The sequence below is a fragment of the Megalobrama amblycephala genome, linkage group LG22, assembly GCF_018812025.1.
Source record: "Megalobrama amblycephala isolate DHTTF-2021 linkage group LG22, ASM1881202v1, whole genome shotgun sequence".
Classification (NCBI taxonomy): Eukaryota; Metazoa; Chordata; class Actinopteri; order Cypriniformes; family Xenocyprididae; genus Megalobrama; species Megalobrama amblycephala.
Genome location: NC_063065.1, coordinates 6,951,141 through 6,972,688, shown reverse-complemented (window position 1 = coordinate 6,972,688; position 21,548 = coordinate 6,951,141). Strand labels below are relative to the sequence as shown.

At 33.9% G+C, this 21,548-nt stretch overlaps 1 protein-coding gene across 2 annotated transcripts; it reads right to left on the bottom strand.

Annotated features, from left to right (window-relative positions):
- Positions 1–4,187: 4,187 nt before the first annotated feature.
- atg9b (autophagy related 9B) lies at positions 4,188–21,354 on the bottom strand. Of its 2 annotated transcripts, XM_048174300.1 has the most exons (15): positions 21,243–21,354; positions 20,611–20,761; positions 19,670–19,713; positions 19,371–19,435; positions 19,110–19,280; positions 16,278–16,419; positions 14,627–15,375; positions 11,671–11,824; positions 10,720–10,899; positions 10,364–10,609; positions 8,235–8,473; positions 8,026–8,128; positions 7,862–7,934; positions 6,334–6,504; positions 4,188–6,163 (listed from the first exon to the last, which is right to left on the bottom strand). In XM_048174300.1, the coding sequence occupies exons 2-14, from the start codon at positions 20,717–20,719 to the stop codon at positions 6,353–6,355; spliced, it is 2,427 nt and encodes an 808-aa protein (XP_048030257.1). In that variant the 5' UTR covers positions 20,720–20,761; positions 21,243–21,354; the 3' UTR covers positions 4,188–6,163; positions 6,334–6,352. The 2 variants fall into 2 exon arrangements, with proteins under 2 accessions (XP_048030257.1, XP_048030256.1); XM_048174299.1 differs by lacking the exon at positions 21,243–21,354 and having other exon boundaries at positions 4,188–6,154.
- Positions 21,355–21,548: the final 194 nt, after the last annotated feature.

Genomic DNA, 21,548 nt, shown 5'->3' with positions numbered 1-21,548 from the left:
GCAAAGACTGTATGCGATGTGTTAATGTGAAAAAGCTCTTGAGGAGTTACACACTCGTATTAATTATAATGAGCATTAAAAATCCCAGCTCATAGATCACGGTTCCCCATCCACTAGGAGATACAGTTGAAAACTTGACACATTGCTCAAACAGGTTTTTAATCTTTTATGTTTTGGGGGTCTACCTAGAAGTTACAGGTGTCTTCCTTTTTCTGCCATATATATATATATATATATATATATATATATATATATATATATATATATATATATATATATATATACACATACATGTTCAAAAATACTCCAGAAAGGTATTTGGACACTTAAGCAACACTTAAATATTTCTCAGTGTCATTGCATTAGATACGATGGTTAAAAGTCCACTTTAGACATTCTACTAACTATAAGTAACTTTGCAACTACATGTCAGTTAAAGGTGCAGTGTGTAAATTTTAGGAGGATCTATTGACAGAAATGCAATATAATATACATAACTATGTTTTCAGTGGTGTGTATACATTGATGAACCGTTATGTTTTTATTACCTTAGAATGAGCCATTTCTATCTCGTACACCGTGGGACCCCTTACATGTTAAATCGCCATTTTGCGCCGCCATGTTTCTACAGCAGCCCTAAATGGACAAACTGCTCTACAGAGCATGTTTGCTTGACAGGCTTTCTCTCTGCTGTCTCAGATGACGACATTTTTGTCCTGTTGGCCACCGTAGCTTCTCTATATTGCAATTCGCAACCTCACCGCTAGATGCCGCTAAAATTTACACACTGCACCTTTAACTCAGAGTATTAGTAGACTGTTAGGTTAGGCTTAGTAGAATGAGTTTACATGTAGTTAATTATAAAAATAAGTTACTTATCAGCCTCAGACTGTTAGATGAACGCAAAATCCCCACATGGAAGAAGAAAGCCATCGTTTTTACAACTGTGACAATGAGCGCTTATCAGGACCAACTAAACACTAGGTTTTACAAGTATGTGAAGTATGTAAATTCGCGGCAGAGTTTTACACGCCGGTCTGTTATCGTAGGGACTTCGACGTTACATTTTCACACTCATGTATATTAACGAATCTTTTGTTTCGAATCAGTGGTTTGGAGCGCCAAAATCACATGATTTCAGTAAATGAGGCTTTGTTACATCATAAGTGTTCTGAAACGTCAATAGTTCACGTGGCTTTGGCAGTTTGATACACGCTCTGAACCACTGATTCGAAACAAAAGATTCGTAAAGCTTCATGAAGCAGTGTTTTGAAATCGGCCATCACTAGATATTGTTGAAAAGTCGTTATTTTGTTTTTTTGGCGCACAAAAAGTATTCTCGTCGCTTTATAACATTAAGGTTGAACCACTGTAGTCACGTGAACTGTTTTAAATATGTCTTTAGTAGCTTTCTGGGCATTGAAAAAGGGAGTGTTATTGCTGAGCCATCAGATTTTATCAAAAATATCTTAATTTCGTGTTCTGAAGATGAACAAAGGTCTTAAGGGTGTGGAACGACATGAGGGAGAGTAATTAATGACTGAATTTTTATTTTCGGGTGAACTAACCCTTGAAGTCTGGCCACGTGTAGAATGTCTAGAGTGGACTGTCTAAATAACGTGTTACCGATTCAAAATATCAAACCAAATGGCATTTTTTGTTTAAAAAAGCACAAGCACACTTTTGAAACGAGTTAGATACACTGTGCAAAAGGTATTTCAAATCTCTCATGTTTATAGCTAATGTGAATGATCTTGGGGCCTGTTGTTTGAACAATGGCTTGGAAAAGTCATGTTAGTTCAAATGCGGTGACATTTTAGTGACAATTTTAAGTGTAATTTAAGTGTCCAAGTACATTTTGGGGTGCTTCAGCTTCACTACAGTGCATTGCAATATGGTAAAACGCAAGATATCATCTTCCATCATGTTTTCTGCACTCAGCAACAATGTATTATTGTATTGTTTTATATAAACTACAATGGGATTTCTAGTACAGGTATCACAATTTTAAAATGGAGAGTTGTGACGTAAATGATCCAGTATAATAAACAATATATTTAACCATCTCTTAACATGATGTCTGTCTGTTTATTCTGTAATTCAGTGCTGCTTTTGTCTGTATATGTTGATGTTCTGTTGTCTTAGCCTGACAGTGATGTTATTGTTGACTAAAACTATTAAAAATAATTTTTGGTAATTGAAATAATGCTAAAATAAAATATAAACATTAGATGAAAAACTTGTTTCAGTTTATTGCTAAAGGCAACATTTCCAATTTTTAAATATTTTGTAATTTTTAAATTACATTTTTTAAATTTTTTGTAAATTACTAAAACTGAAAAATAAAAGCTATACAAATCTAATAATTATAATAATAATAAAATGACAAACTAAAAAAACTTAAATTAAAATTGAAAAATATAAAAATAAAAGAAAATTCAAAATAATAATACTATAATCATGTATAAATATTAGATGACAACAAACCTTTATTATTGAGAAATAAAAGCTAAATACAAAATATAATTATATATATATATATATATATATATATATATATATATATATATATATATATATACACACATACAGTCCAAAAGTTTGGAACCCACTAAGATTTTTAATGTTTTTAAAAGAAGTTTCGTCTGCTCACCAAGGCTACATTTATTTAATTAAAAATACAGTAAAAACAGTAATATTGTGAAATATTATTACAATTTAAAATAACTGTTTTCTATTTGAATATATTTCACAAAGTAATTTATTCCTGTGATGCAAAGCTGAATTTTCAGCATCATTACTCCAGTCTTCAGTGTCACATGATCCTTCAGAAATCATTCTAATATGCTGATTTGCTGCTCAAGAAACATTTAATGTGTACAATTGTACAAAATATTTGTGTACAATATTTTTTTTTCAGGATTATTTGATGAATAGAAAGTTCAAAAGAACTGTGTTTATCTGAAATCTAATCTTTTGTAACATTATAAATGTCTTTACTGACACTTTTGATTGATTTAATGCATCCTTGCTGAATAAAAGTATTCATTTCTTTAATTTCTTTTCAAAAATTTAAAAATAAAAATTCTTACTGACCCCAAACTTTTGAACGGTAGTGTATAATGCTACAGAAGCTTTGTATTTCAGATAAATGCTGTTCTTTTGAACTTTCTATTCATCAAGGAATCCTGAAAAAAAAGTACACAACTGTTTTCAACATTGAAAATAATCATAAATGTTTCTTGAGCAGCAGATCAGTATATTAGAATGATTTCTGAAGGATCATGTGACACTGAAGACTGGAGTAACGATGCTGAAAATTCAGCTTTGATCACAGGAATAAATTACTTGGTCAAATATATTCAAATAGAAAACAGTTATTTTAAATTGTAATAATATTTCACAATATTACTGTTTTTACTGTATTTTTAATTAAATAAATGTAGCCTTGGTGAGCAGACGAAACTTCTTTTAAAAACATTAAAAATCTTAGTGGTTCCAAACTTTTGGACTGTACTGTATATATACATATTTGTATTTAGCTGTTTTTTTAGCTATTTTTTTTTTTAAATGACAAACTAAGCCTAAGCACCTAACAAAATTACTAAATTAATGAAATAATAAAATGAAAACTGAAAATCTAAAAAAAAAAAAAAAAATTATTGAAAATATTAAGATTATATACAAATATTACATGAAAAACTTTAAACTTACGTCACTTTACTGCCAAAGCAACAATTCTAATTTAAGTATTTTGTCATTTTTAAAATACATTTTTTAATTTTTGTAAATTACTAAAACAAATAAAAATAAAACCTATACAAATCTTAATAAATAGTAATAAAAATTGCAAAATAACCCTAAGCTTATAACAAAATTACTAACTTAAATTAAAACTGAAAATATAAAAATAAAAGCTAATTCAAAATAATACTATAATCATACACAAATATTAGCTTAAAAACAGATTTCATTTTATTGGCCAAATAAAAGATAAATACAAATCTTAAAAAAAAGTTAATAAAAATGAAAAACTAACCCCAAGAACATAAATAAAATAAAATAAGAATTAAAATGAAAACAAAACAAAACAAACAAAAAATATTCAAAATATACTGTAAAAGTAAAAACTAAAATATCACTGGTGTCTAAAAAAAAAAAAAAAGAAGACAAACCAAGAGAGCCAATACGGGTTTTGGTATGGTTTATTTTTTGATAGTGTTATTTCGATCAGACAAAAGTCAAAATCCAACAAAAAGAGACAAATATCGAAACAAATTAAATATACAAATATATAGCACCTGGCGCAGTCCGACTCCAGACTGTTTAAACAGAACTTTAAGATAGCAGAGGTGTAAAACAAAGTGTTTCACTTGCACAGTTCAGTTTTGTGTGGAAAAAACCCAGAATCCCATAACACTGCAAACTGCGTGTCTTGACAACAACAACATCATCCTGATCGTGTTCGCTCAATAACGTCACACCCACACAAATAAATACTGTACATATGCGGTCTTAAGGTACACTGGGAGGTATTTCAGTGGGTATGATTTTGATGCCGTTACCCTTTAACTACGCTTCAAGCTACTCTCTAACATACATTTACTGCAGTATTTCAAGTAGGTGATTTCTGAAAGCTTCTAACACGCTCTGGCCACAGGAAGGACTGTGCGTCATTTGGGCCAGAGCCTCATATAGCATGTGTAAACTGTCAAAAAGCCCTCCGGCTCTCGTGATAGTGATATATTACAGAGGCAAACCTTTCTGTGCTTTGAGAGCACATTCATTAAAAACTATTTGTTCTATGGCGGATTCTAGTTTAAAACCGAATGAACGCTCACCACGCAAAAATCTTACCCTTCGGTTTTGGGTCTACGCTGACTCGGACACGAGACATTAACTGCTTAAACTGATGAATTCGGAGATACGGCTTGAAAGGTCATCTGTCAGATGTGTAATATTTAATTCAACACACCGGAAGAGACTTATCGGTCGGGTACATGGTACAAATCCAAAACCAACCTTAAAAACATTGACACTATTAACGGCTTCAAACTGAGTGTTACCTTGAATAGTCACTATTTTGAACTTTTTAAGTGGTTAAAAAATTTCATATGCTGTGTACAAGTTGAACAAGTAGCCTAGAAGTAATATTTAAATGGGTGTGAACTGGGACTAATGTCTGGCTTTTTAACAAAAATCCTTTCATTTTATTAAATGTTTTTGTTTTTTGAACATATCTTCATTCTTATAGCATTTAAATAATAGCAAAAATCCTTTAATGCAGTCATATGATCATCTAAAGATGTTTTAATATGATTAAAACGAGCGCATTTGTCAGTTTAATGGCATACCTACTTTTTCCATAAACTGCATTTGAACTTTGTTCCCCCGCAAATCAAAAACTTTTTGGTAAAGTGTGATGAATTTTATTGCTAAAATCTTTTTTTATTGTTTAAATGTTGCATTTTTTTTTTTAGTTTAGGCTACGAGGTTATTGTTAAGATCTGTCAAAACGTCTGTGAATGCATTTCATTTAAATTAAACTAGGCAAAAATTACCTTTAATTCTATATATATATATATTATATTTTCTTCAAGGGAAAAAAAAAAATCATCATTTTATGTTGAGTAGTATTTTTTTCTTATGAGGCAAGTGGCATGATTTTACATTCAGTAATGTTTTCTGTCCGCCGGTGCTGTAATGCAAAAATGAAACTAGAAATACTACGATAAAAGGATGTTTTCATCCCTCAAAACCAAGGCAGTGCTTCAAAAGGAAATACTGCCGGCGCGGACAAAGAAACTTGCTCTAACCCAAACGTTGCATGAAAGAAAATGAAATGGAAATAAATACTGTAAAACAAGTGTCATCCTGTTGTGTCATAAACAAAACAAAAACATACACTCCAACGCACACAAAAACACACACAGCAGTCTTAAATTTAAATGTAATCGAAGTGAGGAGGGAGGGAAAGTGGCAGACATACTCTTGCAGTCCATTACGTCAGTTCCTCTGAACTGGAAGACGGTGCGTCCAGAGAAGCGAGCGTCTCCGGCGGGCTCCTGGAACGGCATGCTTGGTGTGGCTTCCCAGCATGCTTGATCAAAAGGTTTCAAAGCAAGGCCACAACTCCCAGAAATCAACACAAAACCTGCAAAAACAAAGACGGAGATGATGTTAAACCATTAGTAATATGGAATACGAGTCATTTTACACTTTATATATAGCGATATTGACTAGTTTGAGTCAAAAATGTAGTCCTATCAATAAAATATCTTATAAGTGATTCCTCCTGAATTGAATGTGTCATTGATGCGGTGTGAAACGCACCATACAGGTTGAAGGCACTTCAGCTGCTCCCTCTGCTGGTCTGATCCGGCACAGGGTTGCTGTTTATCTCTTCCTCGTCCCCCTGCTCCTCTTCCTCTTCAGCCCAGCCACCCAAGCGGCCAGAAGCGGGCGACACCAAGGTGACTGTCTGTGCGGACTGTGTCTGAGGACCTTGAGCAGAAAGAAAGAAGAGGCTTCAGATCCTTTTATAGAATTATACCATGATCAGCAGGTCTCCAAAATGATTGATTAAACCCAAAGATTCAACATTTGAGAGATATAGAGATATATATATATATATATATATATATATATATATATATATATATATATATATATATATATATATATATATATATATATATATATATATAAACAGTCAAACCAAAAATTATTCTGATATTTTTGATATATTTTTTCTAGTGTGTGCAGGACACTATAGTTCATTTATGTAAGTGAGGATAGCAAAATAAAGTAAACTATGACATATTATACCCAAAAATTCTTCATACAGTGAAATACCAGTAAAATTGAAAAAATAATCAATTTTTGGGACCAAAAATTATTCAGACACTTTGATCTGACCATGTTTTGCTTAAGTGTTATCTGACATAATTAAGATTATTTTTTCTGACACAGTTTAACTCTGAGATCTTGTCATATTTTATTACCATTTTTTTAAACTATAGTGAATAAACTGTATTAATGAATGAAATGTTCAAGGTGTCTGAATAATTTTGGTTTGACTGTATATACACACATATTATATATTTCTCCATATGCTAAAACATTAACATTTCAAGGTGTATAAACTGACAACTTATAATATTAATCATTAATTAACAATGAAAAATAGCATATATTTTTTTAATTAACATAAAATTAGAATAATAAATGCTGTAAAAAGAATTGATTGTGAATTTTATTCCTAATGCTTACAAATGTAATCTTACAGTAAATTGTTTGAATATAACAAAGTAAGTTTTCATAGAATATTGCTAATTAATGTTTATTAATTACTCCATTCTCCAAACATTAGCATTTTAAAATTAACATTAAAAAAAGAGTATATTTATTTATAAATGAACAATATTTAAAACTTAAAAGATGCTGTAAAAGATGTTCATTGTTAGTTTGATGCCAAATGCATTAATTAATGCTGTAGAATATTGCTAATTAATGTTGCTAATTAATTTTTCAAAAATCTCTCAAATAAATTTTTCATCATGACTTCGCTTTCCGTAGGCACAAATTAAATATATATTTTTTCATCAAATCTCTTATCGGTCTCATCTTTAATAAATGCGCTGGGCGGCACTAATGCGATGGGGATGATGCACCGATGGACATGTGCTTTCAGCTGCCGCCAAACAGTTTCAATTCTAATTTCATATTTGATTCTTTTTTTGTGCTGTGTACTCGACTTCTTACTCAAAATGGCCATCGCTATCTGAAGCGTTTTGAGAAATCCATTTTTGTGCGTAATATCCATTAGACGGTTCATAAGACGACTCTACGGTTCACTCACCACTGTTGAAGTCCCTCATTGGCACAGGGGCCTGAAACAGTCCAGATGCATGCTGGGTCTTCTGCTGATGCACCTGAGGGTATGACCAAAACACCATACTGATTTATGAAGGATTGTTTTAATATTTGAGTATAATGGGGTTACTGGGAGTACCGTGTGCTCACCTCATGCATGTATATAGCGTGCAGGCTCATCTCGGCAGATGCGAACTCTGACGCCAGGGCTGAATGAGACTGACTGAGCGCCTTGGAGTCACTTGCAGACATGCTAAAGAAAAGGTGACATTGAACACTTCAGTCTTGCACAGATCTGAATCTAATGGTGTGGGCGATTTAGACAAATTTCTAGAGATCAGAGGTTTTATGACAGTTACCTGTCACCCACAGTGTGGTCGCTGAAGTACATGAGGCCGTCCTGCTGATGTCGGGATGGTAGAAGAGTGTGTGAGCGAGAACGTCCGGCGTGGGGCTGCTGAGACGACGAGAGGGACGCCAGGACACTAGCCGCAGCCGAAGCCGCGCTGCTCGGAGAGATAAAGCGCCGATTCCTTCCAGGCAGTCCGGAGGCAGTCAGTACAGGGTGTGCCAACACGCTGGCTAACAGGTTATCAGGCTGAAGCCGAAAAAATAATGCAAAACATATGCATCTCATTGTGGGAAGTGAAAAATGAGCTGGCAATGTGATAAGGCAGACGCAGATGGCTGAAGGATTATGATCTGTGAAATAACCGATCTGGCAGCAAGCGCTGAAACAATACAGAGGCATAAAATTAAATGTCAATATTTCTTGTCTTTCCTGGCAGGTTTTTTAATATCCTGAATGCCACAGGAAATGTTTTTTTCCCCCTTTCATTTTTCCTTCGTAATGGAGTGTTTCTAAGTGTGTCCCACTCAATAAATAAAATCTCTGCTCTGTAGGTTTAACCACTGAACTACCACAACTATAGACAGTAAAATACAGACCATATCACAGTGTTAACCTCACACTGTTGTACTGATATTCCTACCCCAAAAATCATTATTTATGAGTTTGTGAGGAGACAAAACTGAAGCTTTAGGTAAATACACTCTTAAAAAAAAAAAAAAAAATGCATCTAATTTTTTTTTTCTGATAGAAAGAACTATTTAATAATATTATATTTTTGTTAATAATAATAATATTTATTATTATTATTATTATTATTATTTACACTACTGTTCAAAATTTGAGTTCTTTTGTAACAACATTTCATAATATTACAGTTTTTACTGTATTTAAATAATTACAGCTGTGGTGAGCATAAGAGACTTCTTCAAAAACAAAAATCTTTGAATGGTAGTATACATCTATGATTTTATCTTAAATATTATAAGTATCCCTATATGATTTTGAATGATTTATCAGTGCACATTATTTACAAAAAAAAAAAATTATAATTTTAAAAATATTATAGTAAGTATCCCTAATATGATTTTGCATGGTTTATCGATGCACATTATTTACACATATATATATATATATATATATATATATTATATTAATTTATGCAATAATGAGAATGAGGGTTTTTTTTGTGATGAAAATTAGATGACAAAAGTGCTTAATTGTAATAAAATGTCACAATACAAAAAGCCTAAATAGCCATTTTGTTTACTATAAAAAAATGATATTTAAAAAATATTACAATATAAAAATATTACTTTTTTTGTAAATAATGTGCATCGATAAATCATTCAAAATACTGTATAATATATATATATATATATATATATATATATAGTAAGTATTTATATAAACTGTAAAGTATTTATATAAATCAGAGCAATATTTATTGCCTCTAACATATGCTGTTTTTTTTAAAAAACATTGTGCTTAAAAAATAATGTCGTAATCTTAATATTTTTAATACACATATGATTGCGTGTATTGCACATAATTTTACTCATTCCCGCAGATTTTGTGCTCGCACCCACATAAAGCCGCCTCTCAGCACTAAATTGAGTTATTTTTCACTGCTTATTGCGCTTAAACAGTCAAAAACACAGAAAATAATGTAAAAATGCCAGTCTTGGTGAGTATTCACATAAACACAGTCAGTTATGTTTTAAGTGAATGTAAACAGTTGAGAAAGTAACGCATGTGTAACAGTATAATGGATCTGTACGTCAGGTCTTAAAGCGACAGTAGCCTAATATACCTGCTGCCAAATTATGAGATAATATTAAAAATATCTATATGGCAGTTTTTCCCCATGGTATCAATGTCATAACTGTGGCCAGTGAAAATTCTGAATGGCAAGTAACTTTGGAAAAGCACTAACCACAGTGGCTGGTGAGCAAAAAAAATGAATGTCAAGCCCTGATTGTATGTCATTAATAAGACCTAATCAAATCCTGATGCACACAGTTCTGCCCTACATCATATCTAGCTGTGCTGTGAATGCTTTTTAAAAAAGGCTGTACTGATTGGAAGACAATAGGGATCCTAATAATACAGCGGCAAACACAATAAAGTATGACTTACCCCCGTGGCGGACTCATTGGACAGCAGCGAGGTACAGAGAGGAGCCTCAGACAGCAGCAGCTGAGGAGACGGTCCCGTCTGAGCGTCCTGATGCACCTTCTCCTTCAGGTGGCTGATAAACACAGAGCTCTCCTGCGGCGGCTGCCAGCGTGGGTTTTTGATGGTGAAATGCATCAGTGACAGCTCCGTCTTGCCGTTCTCAGCCTGCTGGTACACCGAGGCCTCCGTCTGACCTTCAGACATCCACTGAACGAGAGGGGGGAAAAAAAACTAATTTGAGTCTTTGGGGTTGCACCATGAAGATGCTCTTACAAGAGGGCACCGAAACGTGCATGTGTTCTTTGATGTGCATATACCTGTGGATTTCCGTGGCGCCTGATGTCCATCTGGGCGAATGAGCAAATGTCTCCCACACCTGCGACATCTACGGTGAAGTTACGGAAGAAGTCGATGATTTCTAAAGACTTGCTCCGCAGGGGGAAGATGAGGATGAAGGGGGTAATTATGGGACTGAGAAGCTCCTCCAAGATAAAGACCTGCAGGACAGGCGCACAAAAATGAGAGAAACTCAGTGAGTGGAACTCCTAAAAACAGCTGCACAGGTGTGAAATAGTCCTAGAGAACAGATGCGCCGAAGATTAAAACCTAAAGAACAGGTGTGCGAAATCAAACTCCTAGACAACAGATGCAGAACGGTAAGGTGTAATTTCATACTTGAAAAAACATAGAAAACTGTTCAACTTCCTGTGGTAAACAATCAGCCTAACTCATTTTCAGTTTTCAGACTTTGTGTATTTTGTGTCTCTCTGTATTATAACAGTAAGATACAGACTAAAAAGTAGAGTCCAGTCTATTGTTATTATTTGAATTATTTGTTTAAACATAATAAATATTGAAATAATTTATATATCATTTCAGCAACAATGTTATTTAAATAATTGATTATTAATCATTTGGTCATGTTTGTTTTTCTGTCTTTTACTATGTGCAAATTAACTATGAAATATTTTCATATGCTCCATTTACGTATGCCATATGCAAATAAGTATGCTTGATTTCATAAAGACAACATGTTTTCCATGTTATCAAATTATTATTAAAAAGTTCAAAAGAACAGCATTTATTTGAAACAGAAATCATTTGTAACATAAAAGTCTTTATTGTCATTTTTGGTCAATTGAATGTGTCGTTGCTGAATAAAAGTGTTCATTTCTCAAAAAAAAAAAAAAAAATCTCACCAACCCCAATGAACAAAATAAGGCATAATGTCTAACAATAATGATCTGACTATGTCATGCAGTTCTCACCGCTTTATATTGGAAAAGCTGTGCCACCTCATCGCGGGTCTCGCTCTTGTTGGCGTTGCCCTTCCAGTGGTCGGGCATGTAGTGAATATGGGCCAGGACACACTGTAGCAGCTGTTCAGGACACCACACCATATGTTCATCTGGAATAAACGACCTGTAAGAGATTCAGATGGCATTACTGAAGCCCAGGTCAGACTAACAGGTGCTGAGAGCATGCCGTTCAATGTACAGGTCAGAATTACAACGCTTAGGTGAAACAAGGTCAGCTGAACACATGAGACAGCACTTGTTCTTTGACCTGATGCCAGCTGGGGAGAGCTGCGGAGAGCCATTGTCTTTTACTTCACGTACTTGGACCAATATGTTTCATGTCAAGGTGCACAGCACAAATCGTTTCACACATTAGCTCGGTTTCAAAACGGACAGAGCTGCCTCGGTGTCTACATAGGCAGTATCTTTAACAAAATTGAACCTCACAAGTGACTGATTTGGAACACTCTCATGTAGCCTCACCTTTGCCTGACAACATAAAGTCTCGGCTCTTTAGCCACTGCAATTGCCCAAGGACCGGCCACTTAGTCAGGAAGAAGCCGTTTGACTAACATGTAAACCATTCACAGTTTTGTTTTGTTCAATGTCATGTTTAGGGGCGTATAAATGTGGCTGCAATAACAGAACAGTGTGCTTGGACAGACTATCGTACTGTCATGATTTCCTGCTTATGCTGCAGAAATTCCCTTCTCAGTAAAGTAGTTCACATTCATTTTCCATTAAAGGTGCTGTAGAACGTCTTTTCAAAAGATGTAATATAAGTCTAAGGTGTCCCCTGAATGTGTCTGTGAATTTTCAGCTCAAAATACCCTATAGATTTTTTTTAATTAATTTTTTTAACTGCCTATTTTGGGGCATTATTAACTATGCACCGATTCAGGCTGCTGCCCCTTTAAATCTCTCGCTCCCTGCACTCCCGAGCTCTCGACTATACAGTGCATAAACAAAGTTCACACAGCTAATATAACCCTCAAATGGATCTTTACAAGATGTTGGTCATTCATACTGCATGCATGCATCGATTCCTGTGATTATAGTATTTATTTGGAAGTTTACATTTGATTCTGAATGAGTTTGAGGCTATATGCTCCGTGGCTAACGGCTAATGCTACACTGTTGGAGAGATTTATAAAGAATGAAGTTGTGTTTATGAATTATACAGACTGGAAGTGTTTAAAAATGAAAATAGCGACGGCTCTTGTCTCTGTGAATACAGTCAGAAACAATGGTAACTTTAACCACATTTAACAGTACATTAGCAACATGCTAATGAAACATTTAGAAAGACAATTTACAAATATCACTAAAAATATCATGTAATCATGGATCATGTCAGTTATTATCGCTCCATCTGCCATTTTTCTCTATTGTTCTTGCTTGCTTACCTAGTCTGATGATTCAGCTGTGCACAGATCCAGACTTTAATACTGGCTGCCCTTGTCTAATGCCTTGAACATGGGCTGGCATATGCAAATATTGGGGTCATACATATTAATGATCCCGACTGTTACGTAACAGTCGGTGTTATGTTGAGATTCGCCTGTTCTTGAGATTTATATAAGAAGGAGGAAACAATGGTGTTTGAAACTCAATGTATGTCTTTTCCATGTACTGAACTCTTGTTATTCAACTATGCCGAGGTAAATTAAATTTTTGATTCTAGGGCACCTTTAACAACGTAAGAGGACTCACAACTAATAAAACAAGGAACCTAAAAGGTCGGCCAAGCTCAGACAACAGTACTTTTCCTATATCACGTGGGTAAACGTGAACTTTTTTTTTTTTTTTTTTATTCAACAAAATGCCTCAAACACTTTTAAGTTATCTTCACAAATGTATGTCGTTCTCACAAAAATAAATGAGAGCTGAATAGAAATTGTCAGTGTAATCAGTGTACATACAATTTTAAAAATATATATATATAAAAAAAAAAAAAAAAAAAGATAAATGCACATGAAAGTTGAAATAACTACCAGTTTTGTATGGGATCCCACAGGGCTCAATTTTGGGTCCTTTTTTATTGTCCCATTCCTTTTTATACATGCTTCCTCTGTATATCATTTTAAGGAATTATAATGTCCCAAACAACTGTTAAGCAGATGATACTCAGTGTTATGTTCCCTTAGAACCAAAAGATGCTTCTAGTCTACAGTGTTTATTTGATTGTCTGAGAGATGTTAACACTGTCTGGATGTCAGCCAACTTTCTTCAGTTAAACAAAGCAGAGACGGAAGTCTTAATTTTTGGCCCCTCTGCTTCTACAGAGATGGCTGCCAGTAAACTAGGACCTCTATCTGGTAACCTTCATACACAAGCTAGAAACTTAGTTGTTACTTTTGATTCTGCTTTGACTTTTGATAAACAGATCGATGCTGTGGTCAGAAGTTGTTTCTATCATCTGAATAATACAGCTAAAATGAAGTCATTCTTATCATCCAAAGATATACCCCCAAAACGCTTAAGATAGTCCTAGAATAAAATGCATGTTTGAGCCATTTTAACTGAAAGCAACTTGTACTGGCATATCTTAAAATATGTCACGTCCATTGTTTTGTCTCAAGATGGACAACAGTAATGTTTTTTTCTAGTGTGCGTTTATAAAAGCTACTTAAATATCCTAATTGAACTCGGGTCTAATCCTGGTTTAGGCTAAGCCCTGTCTATGAAACTGGGCCATGGAGTCTGCAATACATGATTTAATTTCATCCAGATTGGATTATTGTAATGTATTGTACTTGGGTGTTTCACAGTCTCTACTGTCACATCTTCAGCTTTTCCAAAATGCCGCCATTAAAAAAGGCACCTTAAAAGGCAACATAAATGCCTACCTTTTGGATCAGTCTGGGTTTTGTTAGCATGTCTATAAGTGTCTTCAAAATAAATAAATGTAAATGTCTTTCCATACCTGGTGATGGTGATGACCACTCCAAGTACGGTGATGGCCGTCAGGATGTGCTGCACGGTCAGCACATCTTCATCGTACACTGTCAGAGCGATGAGCACAGCGAACACCGAGCCGGAGAAGAAAGCCACGTTCTTGGCTAGCACGGCCAAAAGAGGAGAAACGAAAGCATTCATGTACTTGGCGGCGGGTTTGTACCCACGGCCCATCCTGCCTTGCAGCTCGTGATCCAGCTCGTTAAAGTGCCGCAGGTAGAGGCGGCCGTACAGCGACCAGCGCCGGGCCCCCAAACTTCCCGGCTCCCGCTTGATGACTTCAGCGTAGCTAAAGAACGCATACAGCACCTGCCACACCAGCACGAAGGGGCACAGCAGCAGATTGACAAGACCCGTCAACAGTATGATGTGGCTGAGCTGCTTGGCGAGCTCCTGCCGGTTTGCCGCCCGTTTGTATTTAGGATGCAAGCTCCATTTGTTCTGGAAGAGTGAGAGAGGTCCCCAGAACAGAATGAACTCAAAGTTGTATTTTAGGCCCTGCGTGAGGAAAATCATGTCACCGAAGAAGGGCACACGCAGTCTGACGGGCAGCAGGGACTTGTTGATCATAGCCACAGTGTAGTTTTTAAAGCGCAGGATGCGGTGGTAGATGTCTAGTTCGGAAAGTTCACGCTTCTGGACGCACATGGGATGCTCACGCTGCAGGTGAATCAAACGAACTTGAACTTCTTGCCATGTGAAGTTGCACAACTCATCCTAACGTTGATAAAAAACAAAACAGTGTGTTTAACAGTACAACATATAATACTAATATAAATATGTAATTTATCCTTAATCTATATTATATTTTATACAGTCAAACCAAAATTTATTCAGACACCTTGAACATTTCATTCATTAATACAGTTTATTCATTATAGTTTAAATAATGGTAATAAAATATGACAAGATCTCAGAGTTAAACTGTGTCAGAAAACATTAATCTTAATTATGTCAGATAACACTTAAGCAAAACATGGTCAGGTCAAAGTGTCTGAATAATTTTTGGTTCCAAATTTGTAATCAATTTTGCTGATAGTCCACTGTATGAAGAATTTTTGGGTATAATATGTCACAATTTACTTGATTTTCCAATCCTCACTTACATAAATGAACTATAGTGTCCTGCACCCACTAGTAAAAATATATCAAAAATTATATCTAGTGTCTGAATAATTTTTGGTTTGACTGTACATAATCACATTAATATAAAACAATTATTTACTTATTAAATTTTATAAATATATAATATTTAGGCTTGATGAATGCAGTTAATAGTTTGCTTATTTATGAAAATTATGATACTTAATAGAAAATAAATTGAAAAGAAAACTACACAGTCTACCTGGATAAAGTACAGTATTCATATATGAATTTTTTTTTGATAAAACAGCATTTTGTTTATAATAATGATATAATAACATGGAATATTTGTACTTTTAAAAATTCATTGGTCACACCATCATCGGACCATTTAAAATAATAAAGAAGAATTATGAAAACCCAAACACGGTATGTTACATGCACTTTAATCTAAAATCTTGTTGATGTTCACGTATATTGCATCAGCCCATATGTCTCAACTCATGTAATGTGTCTATCATGAATGTATCTCTTACCATCTGTATTTTCAGTGCTTTAATATAAAACTGCCGGATCTCCCAGTAGCTGAGGACGTTGCAGATCATCTTCACAAGCCGATAGACCCAGAAAATGGCTGCCATTATCAAGAGAAAGATGATCCAGCTGTTTCCTTGAATCCTGATTGAGAGAGAAAGATCATCACTATAATGATAGCAGGTGACAGAACATTACTGTACAGTTTTCTATTCAACAAAGAATCTTGAAAAACTGTTTTCAACACTGATAATGAGAAATATTTCTTGCACTCCAAATCATCATATTAGAATGATTTCTGAAGGATCATGTGACACTGAAGACTGGAGTAATGATGCTGAAAATTCAGCTTTGATCACAGGAATAAATTACATTTTAAAATATATTAAAATAGAAAGCAGTTATTTAAAATGGTAATAATATGTCACAATTTTTGCAATATTTTTGATCAAATAAATGCAGCCTTGGTGAGCAGAAGAGACTTCTTTCAAAAACATTTAAAATAAATCATTTGAACGGTAGTGTGGTAAAAAAATGTAGGGCTTGAATAACTAAATACTCTCTTCCACACACAGTTTGTTGCAAAACAGAATGAAAGCAGATATTGAAAATAATATGACCAACCAAATGAGAATGTTTACCAAGTCTTAATTACTGTACGAAAGCACAAGACGTTCCTGAATGAATCTCACTCCTGAAGTGAGTCATCTGTGATATTAATATGTTTGTGCTGCATAACTGAGTCTGTGAACAACACATTTGTAAAAGATTTATATTTCTTCTGACTCTCTGTCCATGAAAAAGTTTACCAAGCAAAAATCTGAGAAACAAGCAAAATAGCAATCCAATGCCAAACGGACCAAAACATCACACACTCAGTTTCTATTTAAAACACACGAGCTCTACGTAATACAAAGTTTCAGTAACATCTACGCTCACAGAAATAGAATAGCATCCCTCTGCTGATGTTCCAACAGGTGCTTGTTTACAGCCTGCTTATTTTGGAGCCACTGTCTGAGAAGCAGGAAACCAATCAGGTCAAGGGTTTGAACTTCACGTCATGTGAATTTCACCGTAAGGCTGAATTGAGTCCCAGAGTGACGCAATGTATCACATGCACGAAAACAGCATTCTCACCTAGAGCTCCAGGGCATGTTTCAACTCAGGCAACTACAAAAATCGAGCTAGACAGAACAGGCAAATGGCAATAACAAATCAATTTACAACTTTGAAAAATGAATGAAAAACATGTGTTGCAGTACGGTACGGTACGGTGAGTGGTGCAATGTGATAAAAGCTCATAAATATCTTATTTATGATATCAGAAAACTGGCTGTTACAATGCAGGTTGTTAAAAGTATACCTATATTTTCTCTTTTCGAAAAAAATATATAATATTGCAAATATTACACAAGCTCTAAAACCTGGTTTTAATTCTGAACTAGGGCTGTCACTAAGAAATAGTGTCTAACAGTATTAGTACATTTTAGTATTTACTACATTTTAGTAATCGAGTAATCTGACAATTGAGTAATCAGATAAATTGAAGTGAACAATAGCCTTTAAAATGACTTAAAGTACATACAGTCAAACCAAACATTATTCTGATATTTTTGATATATTTTTACTAGTGGGTGCAGGACACTATAGTTCATTTATGTAAATGAGGATAGCAAAATAAAGTAAACTGTGACATATTATACCCAACAATTCTTCATACAGTGGACTACCAGTAAAATTGATATAAATTTGGAACCAAAAATTATTCAGACTCTTTGATCTGACCATGTTTTGCTGAAGTGTTATCTGACATCATTAAGATTAATGTTTTCTGACACAGTTTAACTCTGAGATCTTGCCATATTTTATTACCATTTTTTAAACTATAGTGAATAAACTGTATTAATGAATGAAAATTGGTTTGACTGTATATAATAACAATGAGGCAATAGTAATTGGTTCAAATAAAGTATCAAAAGCAAGTAACCATTTGGTTTTATTGAACAACACTGTTAAAATACATAATGTATATGTTAAAAAAACATATGTACAGTACGTATTATAACAAATTTTTTAAATGGAGTACTCAAATTTACTCGAGGAATCATGACAGCCCTATTCTGAACTTTGCTTGATTCACTGAAAATAAAATTTAGACTGTAAACTGAACTGTAAAAGATTTTCTATATAAATAAAACATAACTGAAATTGGTCCAGTTCTATTTTAATATTATTTATATACTATCACAGTATTTTTTAATATTTTGAATGAGCTTTTATTTTTATATTTTCATTTTAATTTAAGTTTTAGTAGTTTTATTACGCTCTTCATTTTTATTCGTTTTTGTTGTTTTATTTGAATATTTCTATTCAGCTTTAATTAATTAATTAATTTATTTTTAGTTTAGTAATTTTAGTACTTCAACTTAACATTATTTTATTTCAGTTAGTTGCAAAGGCAACATTTCAAATTTTCGGAGTTTAAGTTTTTCCATCTAATATTTTATTTTAGCTTTATTCCAATTAATGAAAAAGATTTTTATAATTTTAGTTAATGACAAAGAATCCTGAAGTAGTCGAGGATTTAATTGATTCATAATTTCAGTGTAAACAGATTTCTACAAGCAAAGCCAATATATTTATATTTTATTTCAGCTTTATTCTAATTAATGAAAATGATTTGTAATCCTTTTAGTTCATGATAAGAACACTGAATTGTTCAAGGATGTAATTTGTTAAATAAATAAATTTCATATAACCACAAAGCAAAGCCAATTTCAATTCACAATATAAGCAATGTTCAGCATCTCGCAGTATAAACCGGACACACTGACCTCTCAGTGCACTGCTCGCTGGGTAAAATAGCATCAGGAAGGGTGACCTTGTTCCTGTCCAGAGGACCGAGGCTCTGACCCGTGTGGTTGACCGCTCGGTTGGCAAAGAGAACATCATATTCCACACAGTTGAAGAGGAAAGTTGTAAACGTGACCACAAACAGGAATTGCCTGAAAATGGAAATGCAAAAACAGAGTGATGTATATCCAAACCTGACCTAAAGAATTAATGCTTCAGGCAAAAAAATAAACATGACTTACACAAGCTCAAAAAACTCTGATAACACCATACAGGCGAATCCATTCTTTTGATGAAAATGATAGATGTGAGCATGATAATTAAGGCTTCTTGCTTTCCAATGATAGTTGAAACAGTTTTACTGTTTAGCCTTGAAAGTAGCCATAGCGTAACAAAATATTAATGCCTTATGATGAATAGAGACTCTGTGTTCTCATGAAAAAGAGAAAATGATCCTGAATGGATCGATGCATTTACAAAATGTTCCTATTCAGCCTATGAAATGTATGTAAATAACATTGCATATTGTTTTAAAGGATATTCTTGTGAAGAAATTGTCGAGGTTCTTGATATGATGCCATGGGTCTGCAATGTAACAAAGACATAATTCAAATCATCAAATGATAAAGAAATGGAACAGTATATAGTGGTTTATACATATTAGACAACTGCTATTAAAGGATTAGTCCACTTTCAAATTAAAATTTCCTGATAATTTACTCACCCCCATGTCATCCAAGATGTTCATATCTTTCTTTCTTCAGTCGAAAAGAAATTAAGGTTTTTGATGAAAACATTGCAGGATTTTTCTCCATATAGTGGACTTCAATGGAGCCCAGACGGTTGAAGGTCAAAATTGCAGTTTCAGTGCAGCTTCAAAGCGTTCTACACGATCCCAGACGAGAAACAAGGGTCTTATCTAGAGAAACCATCACTCATTTTCTAAAAAAAAAAATTTTTTTTATACATTTTAACCATAAATGGTCAAAGTTTGAACTTAATTGTCATATACAATATGCTAGTGCAAGTATATAACAATTAGTTCAAACTTTAACCTGTGGAGGGCAGTAATACACTTAGCAGTGTCTGGAATTCAAATAGAGAAGAAGAAGAAGAGAGCTAGTTCAAGATGAGCATTTATGGTTAAAATGTATAACATTTTTTAATTTTTTTTTTAGAAAATGAGTGATGGTTTCACTAGATAAGACCCTTATTCCTCATCTGGGATCGTGTAGAACGCTTTGAAGCTGCACTGAAACTGCAATTTTGACCTTCAACCGTCTGGGCTCCATTGAAGTCCACTATATGGAGAATAATCCTGCAATGTTTTCATCAAAAACCTTAATTTCTTTTCAACTGAAGAAAGAAAGACATGAACAACTTGGATGACATGGGGGTGAGTAAATTATCAGTCAATTTTAATTTTAAAGTGAACTAATCCTTTAACTTATACTGTAAGATGACAAAGTGAACAATAATTACCGCCTCTGCCCTCTGGCACATGGATGAGTAAATCTTCCTCTCCTGGGGGTGAGTCTTCATCACATTCTTCTATCCGCTGATACTCCTGGTACGTTTCAAATCCAGCCATCGTGTTTTACATTCTACCTCTATATAATATTAACCACAGATCCTGAACAACAGATATATTATAGAGGAATTAGTTGTGAATATATACTACAAACAAATCTCATATACATATAAACCAGAGCAAAACCAACTCAAACTGAGCAAGTTGACTGTACTCACAAGAGTGTTATTGTCTCCATTTTACCTGATAAAACCCTAATCACATGGTCATTTGAGTAAAGGACAGACTTGATTGCATCATTACAAAGACACATGGTGTCATCACAGATCACGATGACGTGCAAATGTAACGATAATTAATGACGACATAACTGATCATTAGATTAAATCATTTTTATGAAGTGTCTGCTAACAGGAGAGAGTTTAACAGATGAACACCACACACCAACCTCATCCTGACAAAAACTGCTCATTCTTTGCTTATATCGCCTGTTTTTGTCTAGTTGAGATTTCATTATTGAAAACACTTCTATTAAAAGAAAACTGAAATGATTTAAATATGAAAAGCGCTAAATGAGTCTCACCATTCGAGCAAAGATGATCCTCGCCTTTGCTCTTCACAACAAAAACAGATATGACAACAAACATCGCCTGTCGTCACTTTGGTTTCTAATAGCGTCACTTCCGGGACTTTTATTCGCTACATGTACTGCAAAATTATGATATATATTAAATATGAAGTTTGCCAAGAAGTGTATACGTTTTTATAACAGTCTCTATGTTCGATATTATGTCCTTGATAGTTATATTTAAGTTCTGTTTAATCAAAGTCATTTATAAATATAAAAAAAAAAATACACAATTTGAAATGTTGTTAACATGAATTGAAA